A 24,832-nucleotide genomic window follows, 5' to 3' on the forward strand; every position below is an offset into this window, starting at 1 on the left:
CACCTACCGAAGAATATGAATTTCTAGCGGGTTTGATTATTGAAGCAGCAGAACAAACCCTAACGAAATGCAATCCTGGCATGACAATGAATAGTCGGCCTCCTAATCCCTGGTGGGACAAAGAGTGCTCGGATGCATATGAAGCTAAACAAGTTGCTTACAAAGAAATTATGAAACGGAAAGGGTGGACACGTGCGAACTTTGAAAATTATTCGATTTTGCAAAACAAATTTGACAGTCTCCGTCGTTCCAAAAAGTCTAGTTATTGGAGACGCTTCGTTGATGGCTTGTCAAGAGAAACATCAATGAGTACTCTTTGGAATACAGCCAGAAGAATGAGGAATCGAAGCGTAACTAATGAAAGCGAAGATTTTTCGAATCGCTGGATATTTAATTTTGCCAAGAAAGTGTGTCCAGATTCTGCTCCTGCGCAGAAAATCATTCGCGATGCTCCCACAAGTAACGATTCCCTAGATTCGCCTTTGACAATGATGGAATTTTCAATTGCACTCCTCTCATGCAACAATTATGCTGCGGGTCCAGACAGAATTAAATTCAACTTGGTGAAGATGGCCTAGCAAAAAGACGCTTGTTGAATTTATTCAAAAAGGTTCTTGAGCAGAACATTGTCCCGCACAAGTGAGAGTTATTACCATTCCAAAACCGGGAACACCAGCCACCAACTATAACTCGTATCGACCGATTGCAATGCTATCCTGCATCAGGAAATTGTTGGAAAAAATTATCCTACGACGTCTCGACAATTGGGTTGAGGCGAACGGCTTGCTATCAGATACCCAGTTTTGTTTTCGGAGGGGAAAGGGAACGAATGATTGTCTGGCGCTACTTTCGTCAGAAATCCAACTAGCTTACGCAAAAAAAAGAACAAATGGCGTCTGTTTTCTTAGACATAAAAGAAGCATTCGACCCTGTTTCCATTGATGTTCTCTCAGAGAAACTACATCAATGTGGTCTTTCACCAATATTAAATAATTATTTATACAACTTATTGTCAGAAAAGCACATGCATTTTTCATATGGCGATTTGGCAACATTCAGAATAAGTTACATGGGCCTCCCACAAGGTTCTTGTTTAAGCCCCCTTCTCTACAATTTTTACATGAATGACATGGATAATTGTATTGCCAGCCCATGCACTCTAAGGCAACTTGCAGATGATGGCGGTGTTTCTGTTACAGGACCAAAAGTCATAAATTTACAACAACCACTGCAAGAAAGTTCGGATAATTTATCAAGTTGGGCTTTGAAGCTAGGCATCGATTTCTCTACGGAGAAAACAGAGTTGGTTGTTTTTTCAAGGAAGCGTGATCCAGTTCAGCTTCAGCTTCAGTTGGTTGTAAAGTAAAGTATCAATGATTTCCAGACTATAGTGAACTGCTGCTAGTTCGGCTGTGTAAACAGAGGCAGGTTCTGAAAGCTTGAATACCCCAAGTTATGACCTTTAAATATCTCGGAATTTGGTTCGATTCTAAAGGTACATGGGGAGGCCACATTAGGTATCTGTTAAAGAAGTGCCAACAAAGGATAAATTTTCTCCGAACAATAATCTTGGTGGGGTGCTCATCCAAGTGACGTGATAAGATTGTATCAAACAACGATACTTTCAGTAATGGAATATGGGTGCTTCTGTTTCCGTTCAGCTGCAAACACTCAAATTATTAAATTGGAACGAATACAGTATCGTTGTTTACGAATCGCCTTAGGTTCCATGCAATCGACACATACGATGAGTCTTGAAGTACTAGCGGGAGTTCTTCCCTTAGAAGATCGGTTCTGGGATCTCTCCTCTCATTTACTTATACGATGTGAGGTTAAGATTCCACTGGTAATTGAAAATTTTGAAAGACTTGTCGAGCTTCAATCCCAAACCAGATTCATGACAGTGTACTTCAATCACATTTCACAAGAAATAACGCCTTCTATAGTTATGTTATGACATGTCGTCGCTGTTGTGCTATCTTATGACAAGCGCCATTTTGCACATTTCGAGAAAAACGATTTTTAAAGTTTAAGGTTGAATACCTTGGAACTTAAAAAAGGTAGAAAGAATTCAGAGAAGACAATTGATGCTTATATCTATTCTGTATTAATCTTTCAAATATTACGAAAATTGGTTGACTATATTGCCAGTTTTTACTAAAATTGTAAACAAAAGTCGCACTCACACGTGTCATAGGTGTGTATGGATGACAAAATTTGTATGGCGTGTCATAGTCGTGCATGGGAAATTTTGCATAGAAAAAAATCATCAATTTTTAACTTTTATTCATATCTTTGGTTTCGTTTGCTCTATAAACAGTCGGTTAGATGCATTTTGAAGGAAATGAGTCAGGGAATCTAGAAAAAATTGTTATTTTTTGTTACAGTGTTGCCAAATATGCTATATTTCCAGTTGAAAACTTAAACTGCATTTTACTCACCATTCGTGTATTTTTCTTTCCAAAATGAATAAGCCATTGTGTTCCTCAGATATTTTTACACATAATAACATCTTATACATCAATATAACTTGAGCCAATACCCAGGCACAGTCATTTGAAGCAAAATATTAAAAATTTCTCTGCACGTTTCTCGCTATATATCAGTAATTAAGCAGCATGTCAAAATTCTGAAAACGCCACTTTGTAGAGATTTTTTAGACAAGGAATGTGGCATATCTAACTCAGTTTACCCCAAAATGGCGTTTGTCATAAGATAGCACAACAGCGACGATGTGTTAATACACTAGATACTCCCGATTCCACTTTATTTTTCGACACGTCCATGCAAGAGGAAATTCGTGGAATCCCGGATCACCTGCGCTCTCTGGAGATCTCTAAAATATTCATAAGTAAATATCAACACATGACTGCCATGAAATGTTCTACACTGATGGGTCACGAATCAATGAGGCCACTGGCTTCGGTATTTTCAACAATAACACCTCGATCTCTTTCAAGCTTGCAGAACCTGCCTCTGTTTACACAGCCGAACTAGCAGCAGTTCACTATAGCCTGGAAATCATTGATACTTTACTTCCGAGCCATTATTTCATCCTCACAGATAGCCTCAGCACAATTAAGGCACTACGCTCATTAAAGCTTGATAATCACGCTCCGTTCTTTTTGAAGAAGATACGAGAATACTTAACTAAATTAAGAAATAAATCTTATCAAATTACCTTAGTGTGGATTCCCGCTCATTGCTCCATACCGGGTAATGAGAGAGCGGATAATTTAGCCAAAATAGGGGCACTGGATGGTGACATCTATGAAAGACCTATCGCCTTCAATGAATTTTATAGCGCTTCTCGTCAGAGGACGCTTATTAGTGGGCAAACATCATGGGACAATGGAGATCTGGGACGGTGGTTGCACTAAATTATCCCTAAAGTATCAACGAAGGCATGGTTTAAAGGGTTGGAGGTAAATCGAAACTTCATTCGTGTAATGTCTAGGCTCATGTCCAACCATTATACGTTGAATGCGCATCTCCGCCGTATTGGGATCGCAGAAGATAATCAATGTACTTGCGGAGAGGGTTACGAAGACATTGAACATGTTGTTTGGTCTTGCACTGAATATCGTGAAGCCTGATCCCAATTACTAGACTCCTTACGAGCCAGAAGAAAACCACCCTATGTACTTGTTCGTGATATTCTCGCTTTACGAGATCTTACATACATGGACCATATGTATCATTTCCTGAAAACAATAAATATTCAAATATAATTATCTCCACAATGTTTCTAGTTTTTTCCCTTTCCTTTCTTTGCAGTTAAGTTAGATAAAACGATATAAATAAAGAAAAAAATAAACAAAGATTACAGAAAAGTATAAATATAGAGTATAAATTAAGCATCAGATTCACGGTTCGCGCGCGATCAAGCAAGAATACACGCTACATCATTATAAAATTAAAATTATACACGCGAAGTCACATACACGAGACAAATACGTTAATATACAAATGCTTGCGCACCTACACCCGCGATCTCGTAAACATGATAACATCCCGATGATAAAGTGAATGTCTCAGCTCCTATAAATTTTCAAACGCGGTCTCAAGCGTGAACCTAAAAACTCCCGCGGTCGCACGATCATGAATTACATGGTGACATGACCGAGGACTCCAGTGATATGGGGTAACTTACTCCCTTTTAGAATGTGAATTTTACACCGAAAACTAGCTATCAGAATGACGGTCCGCGTGACCATCCAAGAACGCACGCGTATATAGGAATGGCCACACGGTTACAAAATCCAGTTTTGTACACGCGAAATCACATGAACGCGAGCACACGTGACAAACGCGTTAACATACGAACGCTTAAGCCTTTCACGATTAACAACGCACACCTACGTTCGCGCTCGCGCAAACTTAATAACACCCCGGTAATAAGAAGAACGTTTTAGCACTTACGAAGTTTCAAATGCTGTATCAAACGCGAACCAATAAACGTCCGTTTTCGCGCGCTCATGAATCAGTCACGTCCGGAAACCATTACTCTCTGTCCCAATAACTTGGGTCCATACATTCAGTAGGACCAATCAAAAAATAAAGCTCATGCACTAGACAACACGTTCCATGGCGACATCCCGGGAACTCTAGTGATATGGAAGATTTCACTTTCTTTTAGCATCTGAGCCGTACACCAAAAATAAAGTATTAGATTCACGGTCCGCGCGCGATTATCCAAGAACACACGCGAATATGCGTAAGGCACACGGTTATAAAATAGAATTTACACACGCGAAGTTACATACACGTGACATACAAACGCCCACGCGATCGAACACGTTAACGTAGAAATGCTCGAGCCTTTCGCGATGATACACGCGATCGCGAGTCTCTACGCTCGCACATACCTGAACCGTACAATGAATATCACATTCAGAATCACGGCCCGCTACAATTGACCTAAAACAGTGTTTTAGTGGGCGTCATTGCCTATCTCGTCTGCAAATTGTAGTATGTGATTCTGACGGGGAGCTCTACACGCAGAAAAATTTAGCATATTTAAACCAAAAATAAGTGTTATTGAATTCAATCAATTATTGTTTATCACTTTAACCACCAAAATCATTAATTTCACAATATTTTTTTATTAGAAAAACAATGTATTTTTGCGTTCAACATTTGGATGATCGCGTGTAGAGACACGAGAAGGGTTGCCGAGATCTGGTTTCACAGTAAGAGCATGTTGGTGGATGATTTCAAATTGATTGTTTCGTGAAATGATTTTTCCCATGCCTGCTGGTATGGTTCTCAAAATCTCAACACGTGTAAACGAGTGCACATCGTATTCGGGTTGGATTTCGTTCACACGGTAAACGAAAGAAAATCCTCCACCGAGTCTCAGTTTATAAAACCAAACCGAGCCATTCAGCACCATTTACATGTGTGTACGAATTTCAACTTGTGTTGATGTATTCTTAGCAGCGGTTTCGGTTTGGCTTTAGAAAACCGAGCCTGGTTTTTTTTGTACACGGTGCTTCGGTAGAAAGAAGAAGCAGTAAATTCGTCTGCAGTGCTGCCGAACAGACAACTGAATTGAGTTCAATTAGTTGTTGAGAGTCAATGGGGTAATATCGAAATGGCTGGTTCTGAGCAGTTGTTAAAAGTTCAACAATTGTTGTTTGTTTCAATGCTGAACCATGAAATGTAGATATGTTTGATTTGGCAAAGTTGTCTAGAGCATACAAATTGATGTTGATGTCAAAATGTTTAAATTGAAATTAAAGAAAACAATGAAATGAGCGATGTCAATAAACTAACAAAAACAATAAAATCAATTAAATTAATGAAATCAATGAAAGCAATTAAACATGACTTGAATCACTTGAAACTTCACATTAACATCCAATGCATTCAAAGTGGCCTGTATTTATATCGCCAATAGTCGTATCAATGAGATCTAATCCACGTCTGGTTGCACTGGTTAGGCGATTCTCGAATAATCTCGAGCACACACTCGCATTTTGTATACATATATCCTTATTATTACTGCTACGGCGCATTGTATTGATACATCTATCCTTGCACAGAGGCAATTGCGTGTATGTGTGTGTGTTATTCACATATGGTAAGCAACTCAAACGCAAGTGGGGGGAAACTCACGATTAGCTCCTTATTTACTGAGTGCTGGTAATACGTATTTCTGTTATTTTTGCTGTTACTGTGCATCGTTTTGAAACATCTAGAAGGTTTGGTCGCGAACATTCGAACCACTAAATTATTCAATTACAATACTTAATTCATTGAGAACAGCAACCAACTAACGAATAGCAAAAACAATTTCATTTTATAGACCGCCGTTAAAAACTAAGTTTCTTTAAGGAATAAATAATTCCGGCGATATCAGTCGATGTATGTATGTACATCTACTGCAGAACAATTGAATTTTTAAAAAATTTTGCGCGATAATTTGAATAAAAAAAATTTGTTCACATTGTGTGCAATCACGATGTTGTCTGTCTCATTACAACAAAACATGTAAAACGACCTTCAATCATTAATTTGGATATTGGTCCACAATGTAACCATGCTAGTTGTTAACTCATCGTGAATAGGCCGTCATTTTGAATTTCTAATTTACGACGCAATTCAAGTTTCGTTTCCTTGGAAATATATTGCCCATATAAGCATAAGAGTCCCATATGGATTTTTGTCAAAAATGAGATATCTGTTGGATTGTATTCTGTATCACCACTGGATCATAATGCACAAATAAGATTACCAGGTTTGTTCAGAAAATATCGAAAAAATAACACAACATGGTTGTCCCATCCATAAGGCTCAATGAAAAATGTAAATCTTGAACAGCGTTTTTCTCGGCTTGCTGTTTTTCAATATGGGACTCTTATGCATATATGGGCAGTATATGCCTATTTAAATATGCATGCTTTTAAATGCTAAATCGTCGTGAAAATAACACCATATTGGGATGCAAAATGACAAAGAATAACAATTTTTAATCTCTACACATCTTTTCGATATCAAAAATACCCTTGTTTCATGATATTTTTTACCATTAAAACCTTATTGAATACCAGTAGTATTGAATATAGCTCGCCATTTCAGATTTTAAATGACGGAAGGCATCAATTGGCGATTTTTTGACATATTTCTTATATTTAAAATGTCCATGTCACGTGATTCTAGATGACAATATCTTGAATATTCCGTCATCTTAAATTTTGATCTGCTATCATAGGTATAAAAATAGCGGAGGCTAATAAATTTCCTTTTACTTTCGATTTTTGGGCAGTTTCCCATACCAAACATACCCGTATTGCAAATTTCCTGATGATAAATCATTGTGAAAATGTCGTAATATTGAGTTAAGGAACGCCATTTATGACCACGAACATAATTTATTTGAACAGAAATATGTCTGAAGACATTTTTTCAATTACCGAAAAAATACCTTATACCCAAAAGAAATTTGATTAGAATTCTTAATAAAAATACTAGCAGCACTAGCATAGCCGAAAAACATCAACCCGAATACACAACCGCAACACAACCGAAGTTTGGGTTCGTTATTCTCGTGTTTCCTTCCCATACTCGTGCACCGGTAAACGAAAATCAAAACTAAACCGCGGTGCTGTGTAAACGAAATTCGATTTGGTTTTCGTGTCTTGTATAAACACAACCACACGGAAACGAAAAACTACCTAAAATTGAGTTCCTTTGACTCAATCTCGTGGTATGGTGGGGGAACTTAAAATTAGGTAAACCGTGTTGAAGGTAGTTTCCATTTAACCACGGCAAAAATTACAACTCATTGATAGGTTTTTTATACTCAAATTTAAGTTGAATTTACCTAATTTTGAGTTCAACCCAAACAACTCAAAAGTACCTTCCTCCACGGAAGACCTCGACTGAGTCGAATCTCTCTTTTTGTTTTTGACAACACTAATAAGTGCGAAAGCGACGCACAACTCAAAAGTAAGTTAAAACAACTTTTCTGCAGGTTGTTTTATTTAACCGTGCAGCGATAAGACCGCACACAATGTAAAGGAAACATAAACAGTTGTGGAAATTTGAATTACTCAACCGGTATTTTCCCACCTCTGGTTTAAAGTCGTAATTTTCAACGAAGCTAAAAACGAAAACAAATTTAATTGAGATAAAATTGTTCAAAGAATACAAAGAACAATGATAGAATTTCGAATGTAACATTAGTTACATAGGAACCCCGAGCAAAAAATATTTTGAAGAAAAATAAATTGAAGGAAACGTTTTGTTTTGCGAATCTCAAGATACCTAATTACTAACGCCAAAATTAGCTAAACGATGTCTTCAAAGGTTTTCATTAACGTTACAAGTCCGTCCCTCTGACAGTGTGTATTCACTGATTAAGCTTCCTAAAAGGCAGGTATTTGTTTTGAGCTACAAATTGAAAAAAACCTAAAAAATTGATCATAAAAATGTAAAAAAAATAATTAAATGTTCTAGACCCCCCGATAAAACATTTCAAAGTTATGCTCAGTAGATAGAGGAGCATCTAAGCTTTCAAATAGTGAGTAGTTTAGCAATACTGATTTTTTGACTAAATATTTTCTACCAGAGACACCGAGTATCATAATTCTTAATCGCTGTATGTGCATCGCCATGTTAGTCTTATGCCTATGAGTTTCATAGAAAGTGGGGCTTTTTCAGTTTGTTAAAATCTGTGGCTTCTCAAATACAAAGTGAACTACAAAAGTATCTATTAAAATATTGTTGAAAAATCTTAAACCTGACTGGCGGAATTGGTTAAACAGAACTAAAAGTAAATACAAAAACACCTAAAAAACCACGAAAACCGAATAAAATAAAATCCAAAACTCGAAACACAAAAAGCAATTATATTCGTGCTTGGTGGCCCAAAATTCATCATAAAATCATAGCGGGAAAAAAAATAATTGCCTCTTTCAATATCTTCACAACTGCAAGAGCGTGAAATTTTGAACCTTAATATCATTTACTTCTGAAACGTAACGATTTCTTGTTCCAAATTTGTAACATTCTTGTAATACATTCCAAAATATACACGAATAACACAAAATTACTGGTTTTGAAACCAGCATGTCACGCGACACAACCGCAAACCTTTTTGAAATTTGTGTAGTTTTACTTTTTATTCACTTTCTACTTTGTAATTCTGTTAAATTCTCCCAATTCTGTGCCTGTTTTCTACGTTTTTTTAAATTTTTTTATGTGTTCCATTTTTCTGTTTTACCTTTCTTGCCTACACTTTTATTATTACCATATTTTTATTTATTCTTCTGTTTACTTTTTCATTTTTGTCTCTTGCATTATTGGCTGAAATTTCCCTTCCAATTTTTAATTGGCTGTCTCAACACATATCCCATTATTCAATTTTAAATCCTTTATATTGTCTTTCTTCCATTAATTTCATCATTCATATTTAAATATTCCACTTTTTTCCATTTGCGTATTTGTGCCATTTTCAATCGTACCCTTTTATATATTGTCTATTTTTCTTCATATTTTTCATTTTTACATGCGTATAAGTTTGCTTACTTTTATAGTTTATCCCATTTTGTATCCCATTGTATTTCACGTAATTTTCCGCTTTGCTGATTAATTTATGTTTTTTATCTTTTCCGTCGTTTTGTTTGTTTATTTCTATTACCCTTTTGAAGTAAAATACTTCTAATGTTTCAATATGGGGTCCCGTTTCAAAAATTTCAGTTGAGAAAATTTCCCAGTTTTTAAATGCAAATATCTTCCGTTCTACTGATCGAAATCGCAATATTTTTGCAGTATCTGATCAGAAATTTGTGCACGTGATTCGTATTAAATTTCGGAATTAGTGAGACTACTATAAATAAAGCAAAAAAGGATTTTTAGAAAATCCTTCGAAAACAGCGAGGAAAATGCGAAATTTGCAAACATATCTTAGGCAGAGCCGTCAAAATGGAGCATCAAAGCATTTCATTACATACGGAAATGTTATTTATACAGGTCACGCGAGCTTGTTCTGTATCAGTCGATGCTCCTTACCACACGAGCAACATGTTCACTGTATTGTCCAGACGGTACAGTGAGCGATATCATGTTTGCGTTACCGGTATCAAGCGTCATCGAGAGGTTTTTCGTGAGAAAATCCAGAAAATCACCAAATCCGCCATTCGACGTCTAGCTCGTCGTGGTGGTGTAAAACGCATCTCCGATTATTTATTTATTTATTTATTTATTTATTTATTTATTTATTTATTTATTTATTTATTTATTTATTTATTTATTTATTTATTTATTTATTTATTTATTTATTTATTTAATTGTTTATTTATTTATTTATTTATTTATCGCACGCATCAACAGGCCGCACTCGGCCCCAATGATGGAAACTTAAATTAATTACATTTAAAAAACTGCAGGAATCGCTTTCTTAAAGATATCCGAGACAAATGAAAGTCGAACAGGTGCGACACACGATTGAAGAGGCGTTGTAGTCCCGTGATAGCGGCATTGGCTGTTTGAATAGTTCGTCGAAACGGCACTCTCAGAAGAACGTTTCCGCGTAACGTTCTGGACCTTGCTTGGATGTTGACTCGCTCTAGTAAATCTGGAGAATCGATGCGTCCTGACAGAAGATCGGAGATGAATAAGGCTCTTGCAGTTTCTCTACGGCGCTGAAGGGTATCGAGCTGGATGAGTTGACACCTACTCTCGTAGCTTGGTAGACGAAAAGGATCGCGCCAAGGCAGGCGTCGAAGAGCATACCGTATAAATTTTCGTTGAACGCCTTCAATTCGATCGCTGCTGTTCATGTAATTCGGGTTCCAGACTGCCGAACAATACTCCAGCGTGGAGCGCACTAAAGAGCAGTAGAGGCTTTTGAGACAATAAATGTCTGTGAAGGATTTAGCCGTACGGAAGATGAAGCCCAGGCTTCGCGATGCTTTACCAACAACATACGAAATGTGATTCTTAAATGTAAGTTTCGAATCTAACAGCACTCCAAGATCCTTAACGCAGCTCACCCGGGAAACAAGAGCTCCAGACAAGTTATATTCAAACTCAATGGGATCTTTTTTTTTCTGGAGAACGATATCACAGAACATTTCGCCGGATTCATATTCATTCGGTTGTTTTCACACCATCTGCTGAAAGTGTCAAATTGCTGCTGCAAATAAAGTGCGTCCGTTCGGCTCTTAATTCTGTTGAAAATTTTCAGGTCATCTGCATACGACAACCGTGGCCCTTTCAGCTGATAGTTTACATCGTTGAAATAGAGAGTGAATATCAAAGGTCCGAGATGACTTCCTTGCGGAATTCCAGACGTTGCGGAGAATAGTTTGGAGTATGCATCACCTATGTTCACACTGAGTTGACGGCCAACGAGATAGGATTGGAACCATCGCAGGAGTGATCCACTGAAGCCAAGTTTTTCCAATTTAGCGATTGCGATATCGTGATTGATTTTGTCAAAAGCTGCAGATAAGTCAGTATATATAACATCAGTTTGTTGATTCGCATCGAACCCTTCGGACACAAAAGAGGTTAGAGATAGTAGATTCGTCGACGTCGATCGATTCGGCATGAATCCATGTTGGTCTTTAGAAATATATTCCTTACAGTGAAAAAACACTGACTCCACCACGACTAACTCAAAGAGCTTGGAAATGGCACAGAGCGCAGAAATTCCTCTATAATTGTCAATGTTCCTCTTATCACCTTTTTTGTGAACAGGAAAGATGAAAGCTGCTTTCCACAATTGAGGAAAAATCGCGGTTGTCAGTGACATTTTGAATAGTTGACAGAGTGGTTCCACCAAACCAGATATACACTTTTTCAAAAACACAGCAGGGACACCATCTGGCCCGGGAGATGACGATGCTTTAAGCTTGGATGCTGCTGATACAATATCCGAGTGCTCTACACGAATCTCATTCACTGACCGTTCGAGTTGAGCCACGCCGCTAGCTGCAACGTCAATCTGCTGCGAGGACAATGTCTCACTGACGAACACACTCGCAAATTTAGAGGCGAACAATTTGCATATGGCTTGTGAATTATGACCAGCTTCGCCATTCAAAAACATTGCAGAAGGCAAGCCGGTTTCTTTCCGCTGGTCATTGACGTATCTCCAAAACGATTTAGGATCCGACTTAAGCTTACGTTGCATTTTTCGTTGATAGTTTGAAAAACAAAAACTGTTCTGTTTTTTAAAATCGTTATTGAGCCTTACATAATAAGCTCTCAGTGACAAGGTACGGCGTTTGGTAAACTTTCGTAATGCTGCTCTTTTCGCAGTTTTTAGCTGACGTAGCTCGGATGTCTGCCAGGGGGATTGATCACTTCGTTGATTACACTTTGGGACATGACGATCGATAAGGTAGCTCATTATATGGCAGAACGTTTCAGCGGCGGAGTTCACATCATCCTTGCTTAGCACAGAATCCCAGTTAATACTTTGTAAAATATTCAAAATGCTGCTATAGTCGGCCCGCTTATAATTGTAACACACGGTGGGCGCGTGGCTCGAAAACTTCATAGGCGGTACGTCCTGGAGTGTAAGATGTAGAGGCGGATGGTGGCGAACATACTTTACTAGCGGGGCGAGGGCGGCGGAAATATGCGGCGATTGATCTCTGGCATTAACGAAGCATATATCTAAAATCCGGTCGCTCTCGTTCGTTGTGCTGTTAATCTGCAGAAGTGTAGCCGTGCTATAGCCATCCAGAAGAGTAATGCTGCCAGGATGAAAAACTGATTCGTCTGGGTCGGGTTGTAGAAATCCGTTATGAATGGAACGCCATTTTATTGTAGAAAGGTTGAAATCGCCGAGGATCATGATTTCGTCAGTGGGTTGCGCCATCGCAGCAACAGAAGTCAATGATTCAGAATGAGAATCAACTAGTGCAGAGTCGCGAATTTTATCGGGAGGGAAATAAACCACACATATATATAATGTTCGATTTCCCAATTTTATCGCTGCCCATACTTGTTCGATGCTGCTCCAAGCATCATTTGTTATATGTTGAACTTTTAATCCACGACGCACAGCGAGCAAAACACCGCCTCCGGAGGATTTGTGGCTGTTGAGAAGACTCCGATCACATCTGAGAACCTCGTAGTCAGAGCAAATCACCTGGCTGGAAAGGGTCTGCTCATTTAGCCATGTTTCTGTCAATGCGATAATGTCGTAACAGCAGTCCGAGGTAGCTAGGCGATAGGTATTTGCACAGGAATTCATGCCACCCACATTTTGATAGTATAAATGGATGGGCGACGGTATTAGGCACGGAAGGCTGACCGGCACTCCTTGATTCCGTCGTCTGGAATGCACACCGGGGCGACTGGAATGACTGCTAACAGCAGAAGGCGCGGGTGAACTGCATGAATTGGTAGCACCCGTGATGGAAGTTGGAGTGCTCCTAAGGAGGTTTCCAGCTGACGGCTGACATCGTTGACTTATTAATTGACAGTCGGAAGCATTCGAGTTGCCAAAGAGGGCAATTTGGAAGTCCCCTTCTCCATTCCCAGACACAGGGCCGGGACGACTGAAGATACTGCTGACTGCGAGAGGCACGACTGTGCTGGGAGGATTGGGGGATTCCATATTGCTTTCTACGGTGCGTCCCGGTTGCCGTTGATCAACAGGCGAATTGTCGGTGCGTAGTCTAAAATAACTGCTATTTGCGATGGATTTATCCCAGTCGAGGTGTTTTCCGAAACCCCTGCTTCCCGTCATTAGTACGTTCTTGCCAAAAGTCGATGAACTCGCGGAAATACATCCCATCCGGCCAAGTTTCGGCATTGAGGGCCATTTCACGAAGTTTAGGGTCAACACCAATTTTGAAAGAAATGAAATTAAGCCCGCTCAAATTTGCGTCTTTTTTCACTAACTTCTTCACTTCGACCGGATCGTCCGTTGAAAGGCACTCCTTAACCATAGCACCAACCTCGTCTTCAGAAACGGTGGTGGCAATTCGCGACAAATAAATCCAGCATTTACTAGTAGCGGGTTGAACAGTGATTGTGGGTACCTTTGCTACATCACCCTTTTTCTTGCCACACGTTAGGCTGGGGACATCGGATTTAGAAAGAGATTTATCATCCTCGGTCTCGCGAGCACGTTTGGCTCCAACTCTATTTGGAACGGGCCATGATATGGGAGTTGCAGGCAATGTCGTTGCGAATTCCACTGATTTTCTGGTTTTCTCCATTTCAGCCTTTAATGCTTCAAGCGCTGTTTTATGTGTGTCGGTCAGCAAACGGAACGCTTCGCTCAATGCTGTAAAAGCTGCATTCACTGCGGAGGATTTCATTAAATCCACACAGCTGTCGCAGAGCCAGAATATATTCGCTGAGTCGTTAATCATGTCCAATTTTGGACGAGTGAGCGTTGAACACGATAGATGCATGATTCTGTCGCAGAATCCTTGGCATTTCAGCTGATTCAAAGTGGTTACCGGCTCGGAGCACTGCAGGCAGATCGAATCCATTGCGAATCGCCTACAGGTAGGCAACAGTAGCTACTTCGCGAATAAGCTTTCCCGATATGCATCCACGGTTTCACCACAAGGATTCTATCACTACCGACGATACTTTGGGAGAACAAAATGTTTGTCAATTGTCACCGCACGACCAAGAATCACAAATTATGAGTCAATTGATCAATAACTGCAGCCTAGGCGAGGGCACAAACTCTATTCTAAATGAAAAATCACTGAATATACACAAAAAAAACGATCCAAAATACGCGAACAAAAATAAACAAACAAATTTACAATCAACGTGTAAAATCATAATAAAATAATGTCGTTAAATCTACAAATGCTGATGGTGTGCAGGAAAATGTCATCCGAGATACCGTGACCTACACTGAACACGCCAAGCGCAAGACCGCAATGGATGTCTATGCTCTGAAGCGGCAGGGACGCACTTTGTATGGATTTGGAAGTTGAAAAGCTAGAACTCACTTGGATCATTATAAAAAAGCCCTTTTCAGGGCCACCAAAATCATTTCAAAGAATAAGTTTGCATGTTCTATTTCATGGACTGTTTCAGTACGCAAATTGCAAATATGGTCAGTTTGGTTTGTGTATTCTCTCCGACCGGTTGTTTTGTCAGCTCAGCTGCTATCGATTTTTCGCAGAATATAGTCGCGCGATCGATTTACATAACGGATGTGATTGCCATTCGCTTGTGCAAGTTATAGTGTACTGTTTTTGGATCATATATTTTACCTCGCTAGCGATATTAAAGAAAAAGCTGATTTTTCACCCGCTTAAACGAACAATTCGTTTTTGCTTCCATTGGACACTACCGCTTCTATATAGTCAAACACAATAGAGCGTTACTCTTCATCATACTAGCAGTACTGAACAAGAGAAAGTCGTGCTGATTGAAGATGTTTTGCTGCGAATGTGCCTTGCCTATCACGCCCGGAGATGTAATCATTTCGTGTGATGGATTTTGTCAGGATAATTATCATGCAGAATGTGCCACACTGACTACTATAGAGGTCACCTGCTGCAACAGGTACAATAATATCTGGTGGATGTGTACCCCGTGTACGAAAATCATGGACGGTGTTCGCAAGATGCAGGCTTTTCGAGATAAGCGCGAGGCGATCGCCGATGTTGCTTCATTTACCCCTGCTCTTGCGGCTACTGTTGCTGTCTATGTGAGTACTCAGACAGATAAATACAGTGCGGATTTAATCGAAGATGTGTCTAACATGAAACATGAAATCACCGCAATTCGTGAATCAATTTCCGAAATGGCTGGCTCGCGATTTTCATTCACGGAAACAAGTTCACCTCTAGCTCAATCCATCTCGTCTACTCGATTGAACCAAGGGTGTAGGGTTGCTGGTTCTTCGGAGGTAAGTAATTTTACACTAAGGCAAAACTCATCGCGAAATTCATAAGATTTATCTTATGATGAATAGAAAAGTAACAAGACTATGTTTTCATAAGATTAATATGAAAAACATACGACTTTTATGCTTACCTTAACATTTTATAAGTTATTGCGTACGAATTTCATACGAGCATCTTATGATTCTCATAAACATAAGAGAAATGTATAATATCTCGACAAACATATGATTACGGCCTAAAAGCCAACTGTCAAAATCCACTTTGAATGGAAATTCCGGACAAACCGTAACTAGCCGAACAGAGTTCACAACAGTTTATGAAAGAGAAAACTTTTCTCTTTCGGTTACTATAAACATCTGTGGTTGGCGCGTAACGGTTTATCCGGAATTTCCATTCAAAGTGGATTTTGACAGTTGGCTTTTAGGCCGTAATCATATGTTTGTCGAGATATAGTCTTATGATAATTCAAAGATACCTTATGGAACATGAAATCATAGCAAACCGATTTAACAAAATAAATGCCGTTTCATAAGATAATCTTACAGGGCCGGCGTTACACTTTTAGCGCGAGTGGGTAGTAAGCATAGGGTGAGGGTAATAGAATAGGGATTTGTTTCATTTTCGCAATACACACGCTTGCATTACATTTACATTAAATCACTTGCAGTGTGTTTGTGTAAATGAAGTTGTTGTGCATCGATAATTTCCAATGTGTGCCCGAGATACATACGTGGCAGATTTCAAATTTATGAAAATATCCAAAATTTAAGTAGGTAATTACCTATTCGATTATTTTCGAGTGGGTAGTACTACCCACGCTATTCGCCAGCCCTGTAATCTTATGATTTACATACGTGCTACTTGTGGCTAAAAATCATACGATATTCCTATGAAATTCGCTTTATTTTTTGCCTGAGTGTACAAATCTTTGCTGGCTCTTCTTTACTCGTGTCAGGAACAAAGTGAGTGAGAAAGATATTGCTACTCTGGTCGCCGAATCACTTCGAACTAATGCTGCAATTGTGAAGAAGCTCGTACCTGAATGGAAGGACGAGGCATTAATGCCGTTCATTTAATTGAAAGTAGGGATTGACGCGAGGCTAAGAAAAACAGCACTATCTCCATCAACATGACCGTTAGGACTCTGTTTTCGACAATTTCACGAGAAATTTGACATTTGGGAGCCCCCACGGCGCTGAATTTAGAATACATTTTTTGATTGGAATATTGTATTGTTACCTTTGAATGTTGTTCGACTATCCGTTTTGTTATATATTATTACTGTATATGTTAAATTAATTTAAGTAACAGTCTGTATGGCAGAATTTGCCAAAAAGAATTAAATAAATAAAGGTCACGGCATCTCGGATGACATCCTGCACACCATCAGCATTCGTAGATTTAATCGGAGATGCGTTTTACACCACCACGACGAGCTAGACGTCGAATGGCGGATTGGGTGTTTTCCTGCATTTTTTAACGAAGAACCTCTCGATGACGTTTGGTACCGGCAACGCAAACATGATACCGCTCATTGTACCGTCAGGACAATACAGTGAACATGTTGCTCGTGTGGTAAGGAGCATCGACTGATACAGAACAAGCAGACGAGCCTTTTTAGACACCAGCGAAACGTCGAGCGTCAACTGAAATCCAAGCCCAAGTCGTTCTAAAAGTATGTTAACGAGCAGCGAAAAGAATCCGGTTTACCATCCTGTATATCGTTTAATGTAGTTTAAGGCACCGACACTAAAGAAATTTGCCAACTGTTGTCCGACAAATTTTCAAGTGTTTTTTCCAGCGAACGCCTGTCACCACAACAAGTCGCTGCCGCCGCCAATTTAACTCCCTCTCTAGGACGAACCTTCAACCGAATTTGTGTCGATAATGCTGCCATTCTTGCAGCAAATGCCAAACTGAAAGCATCTTGTTCCCCGGGTCCAGATGGTGTTCCCTCGATTTTTGTCAAAAAGTGCATCAGTGGGCTTCTTGAACCACTTCGGCGAGTCTTTGAGCTATCTCTCACTACTGGTACATTCTCTTCCTGCTGGAAATCAGCGCACATGTTTCCAGTTCATAAAAAAGGCAACAAATCGAACATTGACAATTATCGGGGAATCTCGTGTTTAAGTGCCGTATCAAAACTGTTCGAGCTGGTTGTGTAAGATCCTATTTTCTTTCACTGCAATCACTACATTGCAGCCTAAACGATCGACAACGACAAACCTGCTCTCGTTCACAACATATGTAATGGATGGATTCGCCGACGGATTGCAAACCGATGCTATTTACATGGATCTATCTGCGGCCTTCGACAAAATCAATCATGATATCGCAATAGCGAAGCTGGACAAACTCGGCATTCATGGACAACTTCTGCGCTGGTTTCGTTCCTACCTCGACAGAAGGCAACTCCAAATCAGCATTAAGGACTGTCTGTCTGCACGATTCTTCGCTACATCCGATATCCCACAAGGAAGCCATCTCGGTCCAGTAATATTCCTCCTCTACTTTAATGACGTCAATTTCACATTACAAGGACCCCCCCTTTCTTTCGCCGACGACATGAAATTTTTTTGATAAATACGGGATAAAACCGATACCGAGCTTCTTCAGAGGGAACTGAACAGTTTTAGTACGTGATGTGATCTAAACAGAATGGTTTTGAACCCGAGCAAATGCTCAATCGTTACGTACACGCGGAAACGCCAACCGACTCAGTTTAACTACCATTTCTTCGGCTCGAATATTCCAAGACATTCTCACATCAAAGATCTCGGAGTCATCATGGATTCGGCACTAACATTCAAACCAAATAGTTCATACATCGTGGATAAGGCATCACGACAGCTTGGGTTCGAATAGCGAAAAACTTCAGGGACGTATATTGTCTTGAATCGCTTTACTGTGCGTTGGTCCGCTCAACGTTGGAATATTGTTAGGCTGTTTGGAATCCGTACTACCAGAACGGGATTGATAGAATCGAGGCTGATCAACGCAGGTTCATACGCTTCGCCCTTCGGCATCTCCCATGGCGAAACAGATTTCAGCTGCCGAGCTATGATAACCGTTGCCAGCTAATACACCTCGATACACTCAGCATTCGGAGGGACTGCTCTCGAGCCCTGTTCGTCTCAGACTTACTCTCTGCCAGAGTGGATTGCCCTGCAATCCTCGGACGTCTAGATCTTCAAGCCCGCGTTCGAGCTCTACGTAATAACTCTCTTCTGCGAGTTCCGTTCAGGAGAACCAACTATGGTTGCCAGAGTGCTGTTACCGGACTCCAGCGAATTTTTAACAGTGTGTGGCGACGGCCTTTGACAATTTAAAAATGTAATTAGATTAAGAAACCACCATTGGGGCCAAGGGGCCTGTTGGTGAAGGTTATATACATAAACATAAATAAAGCAAACTGGAGTGAAGTTAAACACATTTTTACTAAACGCATTCAAACAAGGTTTCAATTCTCAAAAATTTTACCAAGGTGCCGTATTACATTACTCTTTTTACCCTGAGTGTTCGATAACCTCCGTATTGGAAACATAATTTCATTTTTGTTCTTTATCAAAAATATGTGAACGTCCTGAAAAGGACGGTTTTTATAGCAATATGAATTTTATTGGTGAGTTTTAGCATTCGATTTTTGATTTCTTTTCGGCCTTCTTGGGCAGCAGTACTGATTGGATGTTTTGCAACAAACCGCCCTGAGCAATGATAACTCCGGAGAGCAATTTGTTCAATTCTTCGTTTTTACGAATCGCCAGCTACTGATGGCGTGGGATAATTTGTCTTTTTGTTGTCACGGACAGCATTTCCTACTAATTTCAAAACTTTAGCAGTAAGGTATTCCATTACAGCTACTAAGTTAATGGCACTCCGACGCGTTCAGCGCAGTTTGCTTGTGTATCGACCAACGAAGGGGATGAGCTATGAAGAATACATATTGAAGACAACACAAAAAAGGACGAGTTTACATTGTGCTGCTTTCAGATATAAAAACTTAGTATACTGCAGCTCAATATCAGTTTGTATCGTCGTACTATATACGTCGATCTAAATGTTTCCGAACATTGTCAAAGGATACAAGAAGAAGCGGAAGCAACGCGATAAGGAGAGTTGTGCCATCTACTACATCTACAAGGTGTTGCAACAGGTCCATCTAGATACCAGAGTTTCGTCGAAGGCCAGAAGTCTTATTAGACACTGTCAAACGCATTGCAAAAGGTGATTCAATTTACAAAAATCAGGAAAAAATATATCGGATTTTGAGAAAGAAGTGGTTGGTCCGTACGATTGGATTACAAGCGAGCCATACTAGTTTTCATTCGAAACTCCCGCCTCTTACTATAGAAGTAAACTATTTTGTTTTGACTTCAACTACAACTTCCTTGAACACAGCACACCGGAAACTGTTGGGCAAAACGGGGAGCCTTTCTTTCGGTGGGCTAACGGGCGGTCTGTTGTAGTACGGGCCATAGAGCGAAAAATGCTGATCTGCTACTGCTCTGATGTTGGTAGTAGGACGACGGTCAAACGCTCGTTTTGTGCCTTCATTCATAAAAGTTAAACAATATTTTCAAAGAATATTGCAAATTGACAACTTGATAATTCCAAAAATACTCCAAATAAACTATGTATGTGCAAAAGACGACAAAATCGCATAAAAATTGTTTTTCCAGCAGAGAATTTCCTTTCGGGAAATGGTTTTGAAGTAGAATACTTCTAATGTTTCAATATAGGGGTCCCGTTTCAAAATTAGTCAATATCTGCCGTTGTACTGAATAAAAAATAAGATTATTGCGCTATCTGATTGGAAATTTGTACAACAATTTTGTAGTCAATTACATAGGATGTATAATTACTAAAAATGATGGATTTTATGAAAGCAGTAATTATCTGATGCATGATTGTTCAGTACAATGCGACCAAGCAGCGAGCGTTGCTTGGACTACCTCTTTGTCATCGAATGAACTGCGACGCATGTAAAAAGCGAACATAAGTAAAATTCGTTAGTTTGGGTTCTGATGTTATAAGCGTAGCAGCTGCTGCGTTTCATGGCAGCTCTCATTCTTCGGTGGTAGGTAATAATCCTGTGACTGCCGCCAGGCGCTGATAACATTTCATTCCAATGATGCACTGGCGCACAGTGGCACCAGTTCATACAAAGTTGTTACAAAATTATCAAAATTGGTTTATTTGTCCAAAAATTGGGTTTTCAACTGATTTTGGAACGCTGAATCCATTTCTGCTATCAGTTTTGAAATTCCATAGTTCTTTTTTTCGACTAATTTTATGTAAACCCATTTGAATGCGTTGGTCGTTAAAGGGTTAATATACACGTTAAGAATAGCAGCCAATCATATCGGATAGCTGAAATGGTTGACAAAACTAGTAAAAATCACTATTTTTCAGTAATATGATGTTGTTTAGGTAACCAATTTGTAAGAAGATTGATGAGCTACGGGGCGTCTCCATATGGGTATTTTCAGAAACATAGATATGACAACTTCGGCGCAAAAATGCGCAAGATGAGGCCTATATATCTTGAAACTACACTAAATTTTGAGTTCATGATAAGTGACCCATGGGAGACCACCTCAAAAATTGAAAGACGTATAAAAATAAATTACTTATAGACTTATAAAAATATATTACTTATATGATTTAATTTCTCAATTGCTTTTTGCTGATGCAGAACAAATGAAAATCATTTCTGCACAAAAAGCTTGTATATATAGTTTAGCATATTCATTCTTCTTTCCAAAGACCTCAAAACTTCTCCAATCGGCCATGTAGTTCTTAAGATATAGCCATTTGAAGTTCGAAGGTACGAACAATTCTTATGAATTAAATTGAACAGAAATCCTCGACTTGATTCAACGACAAGGTAAAATTCATTTTGCATCCGTTTACTGTAAAATTTTGAGATACTAAGAGAAAAATAAAAAAAATATTTGCAAAAGAATTAGAAGACATTGATTTTTGGGGGTTTGTCACTCGTCGTGCCACTGCGTGGCGTGCCAGTTTCATGCATACTAGAGTGGGACATGGTTATATGAAAAAAATCATGATCGATTTTTTCTTAATAACTTTTTCCACAATCGTCAAATCGTTTTGCTGTTTTCGAAACTTTATTTCCTTGATAAATTTCTCTTGGATGAATTATTTTGTAAAAGTCGATTTCCCCATATAAAATCCCATGTAAAGTGCAAACATTGGGCGCAAAAATATAGTTTCACTGATCGAGCTAAGAATTTGCACGGTTGTTCTAGGACTTAAATGGTACCCAAAAAGTTGCTCGGAGCAGAATTTTATTTTTTGTCCCACCCTAATGCATACACGGAAGATGCAATGATTTTTTTTATGATATGTTTATTTGACACGGCTTATAGCGGTAGCTTAACGGAGGCGTGGATCTTTTATATGTTTACAAATGTAAAAATAAAAACCTGTTTTAATTCACCTAGAGGTGCAATTGTGCCTTTCTCATTTCTCCAAACTATGATTTAATAGCTGGTTCGTACAATATAACTTTATGGAAATGTCTTTCATTCTTATTACACTTGGTAAGTATATATAAGAGCACCTTTTTGCATTCATCGCGGTATCGGTTTGAATCGGAGTTTTCTATGTGATCGACCTCCACAACCCGTAACTCCGGTGCTGGAAGTCGGATGGAGATGGAATTTAATATCAGTTTCTGGGCACGCAACACCTTTCATTTGAGACTAAGTTGAGCAAATCTGCTTCCGGATCCGGATCGATGGTGGCCAGTGTGGCCAAAGAGACTTTGAATGACTGTTGGGGACCTAGATCTACAAATTCAACAGTTGTGTTTACATTTTGGAAAAAAAATCACCTTTTTACATTCATCGCAGAATTCGTTAGAATCGGGATTTGCTGCGTGATCGTACGTATCACCCTGTATTTCAGGAACCAGAACTCGGATCCACACAAAATTCAACAGCAGCTGATGGACCTTTCATTTAAAATTAAGTTTGTCAAAATCGGTTCAGAAAATTCCGAGAAACCGATTTGGAAAAATCAACAAATTTTGTTTTGTAACCATACTCTTCAACTCGTAATTCGGAACAAGATGTCGGTTGAAAATGAAATTCAATAGCAACCTATGGGAATATTATACCTTTCATTTGAATCTTAGTTTGTAAAAATCGGTTCAGCCATCTCCGAGTAACCGATGTGGACATTTTGTAAACAAATCCGCACATACACACACATACATACACACATACACATACACATATACATACACACAGATATTTTGCGATTTCGTCGAACTGAGTCGAATGTTATATGAGACTCGGCCCTCCGGGCCTCGGTTAGAAAGTCGGTTTTTGGAGCAATTGCATAACCTTTCTATATGAGAAAGGCACAAGAATAATATTTAATTAGCCTAATCAGCATGAGTTCAATGTTATCTTCATGTGATTATATTTTGAAATATAGGGGGAATGGGTTTGAAAGTGGAGGGAATGGGGGGTTAATAGAGTGGGAGTGGAGGATGCGTCAGAAATCCTTCATCTTATTTCGGTATACGGGGTGGATGAAGGAAATGCGGGCGTGAGGGTGGTCCAAGGGGAGGGGAATGATGAAGGAGGGAGGTGTAAGGGCAAGCCGGTGGGGGGGTCTAGGGGTAGCGACGCAATACTCAACTGCATATTTTGCCTTCCATTTGAGACTTGGTTTGAGAAAATCGGTTCAGTCATCACCGATGAACCGATGTGACTTTAATTGTGGAATATGCCCGGAATTCCGGACTTCCGGAATCGTCGATAGTGGACAATATATTCAAAGAATGTTTGATTGGCAATCAGTGATCTAGATCTACGATTAGAAGTAATTTGGTGACCATTTCAATAGTTTTTAACCTCTGATGTATTACGATTGTACCGATTTATATGGGAAATTCCAGTGTATCCTTACTAACACCCCTGTAACTCCGGAAGCAAGAGTCAGAACCGAATGAAATTCAGCAGCAGTCAATGGCATTACTGTATCTTTCATTTGAAATTAAGTTCGTAAAAATCGGTAGAGAATTCGTTGTGGAATGGGTGTGATATTAGCTTAGGAACTTGGCGGGTTCCCCGAGGGCGTCATGAACCGTCATAGGTGGCCAATGTGGTCAAAGCTGCTTTGATTGATCATTAGTGATCCAGACCCGCAAACTAGAGTAATGTTACATCAATTTTAATATGTTTTACATCATTTGAACATCAAGGTGGTACCAGTTTATATGGGAATTTGCTGTGTGACCGCACTCTTCAACCCGTAACTCCGGAACCGGAAGTCGGATCAACTAAAAATTCAATAGCAGCTTATGGGAGCGTTATACCTTTCAGATGAAATGCATGTCGCAATACGGAGAAGTAGAATCCGTTACACTTGATACTTGGAGAAACTTCTTCCCGGATACTCCTAACGGCGTTTTTTAGTGAGGATGCGGGTTGAAAGGCCCGCATCCTCACTAAAATTTTTACATTTTTGCCTTTCTCATATAAAGAAAGGCTATGCAATCACTGTAAAAATCGACTTTTTAACCGAGGCCCGGAGGGCCGAGTGTCATACCCCATTCGATTCAGTTCGTCGAGATCGGCAAATGTCTGTGTGTGTATGTATGTGTGTGTATGTGTGTGTATGTGTGTGTGTGTCATTTAAACTCACACAATTTTCTCAGAGATGGCTGAACCGATTTTCGCAAACTTAGTTTCATATGAAAGGTATAACGCTTCCATAAGCTGCTATTGAATTTTTAGTTGATCCGACTTCTGGTTCCGGAGTTACGGGTTGAAGAGTGCGGTCACACTGTAAATTCCCATATAAACTGGTACCACCATGATGTTCAAATGATGTAAAACATATTAAAATTGATGTAACATTACTCCAGTTTGCGGGTCTGGATCACTAATGATCAATCAAAGCAGCTTTGACCACATTGGTCACCTATGACAGTTCATGACGCC

The 24,832-nt window shown here is 39.3% G+C and overlaps 2 protein-coding genes across 19 annotated transcripts in view; one reads left to right on the top strand and one right to left on the bottom strand.

The window, feature by feature from the left end:
* LOC131682870 (lysosomal-associated transmembrane protein 4B) overlaps positions 1–24,832 on the top strand; it is an 897,979-nt gene that overhangs the window by 216,945 nt on the left and 656,202 nt on the right. The gene's annotated exons all lie outside the window — the stretch shown is intronic.
* On the bottom strand, positions 13,671–14,468 carry LOC131680047 (uncharacterized). Its single transcript, XM_058960777.1, has one exon. It carries the CDS (start codon positions 14,466–14,468, stop codon positions 13,671–13,673), a length of 798 nt encoding a protein of 265 aa, XP_058816760.1.

The sequence above is a fragment of the Topomyia yanbarensis genome, chromosome 2, assembly GCF_030247195.1.
Source record: "Topomyia yanbarensis strain Yona2022 chromosome 2, ASM3024719v1, whole genome shotgun sequence".
NCBI lineage: Eukaryota > Metazoa > Arthropoda > Insecta > Diptera > Culicidae > Topomyia > Topomyia yanbarensis.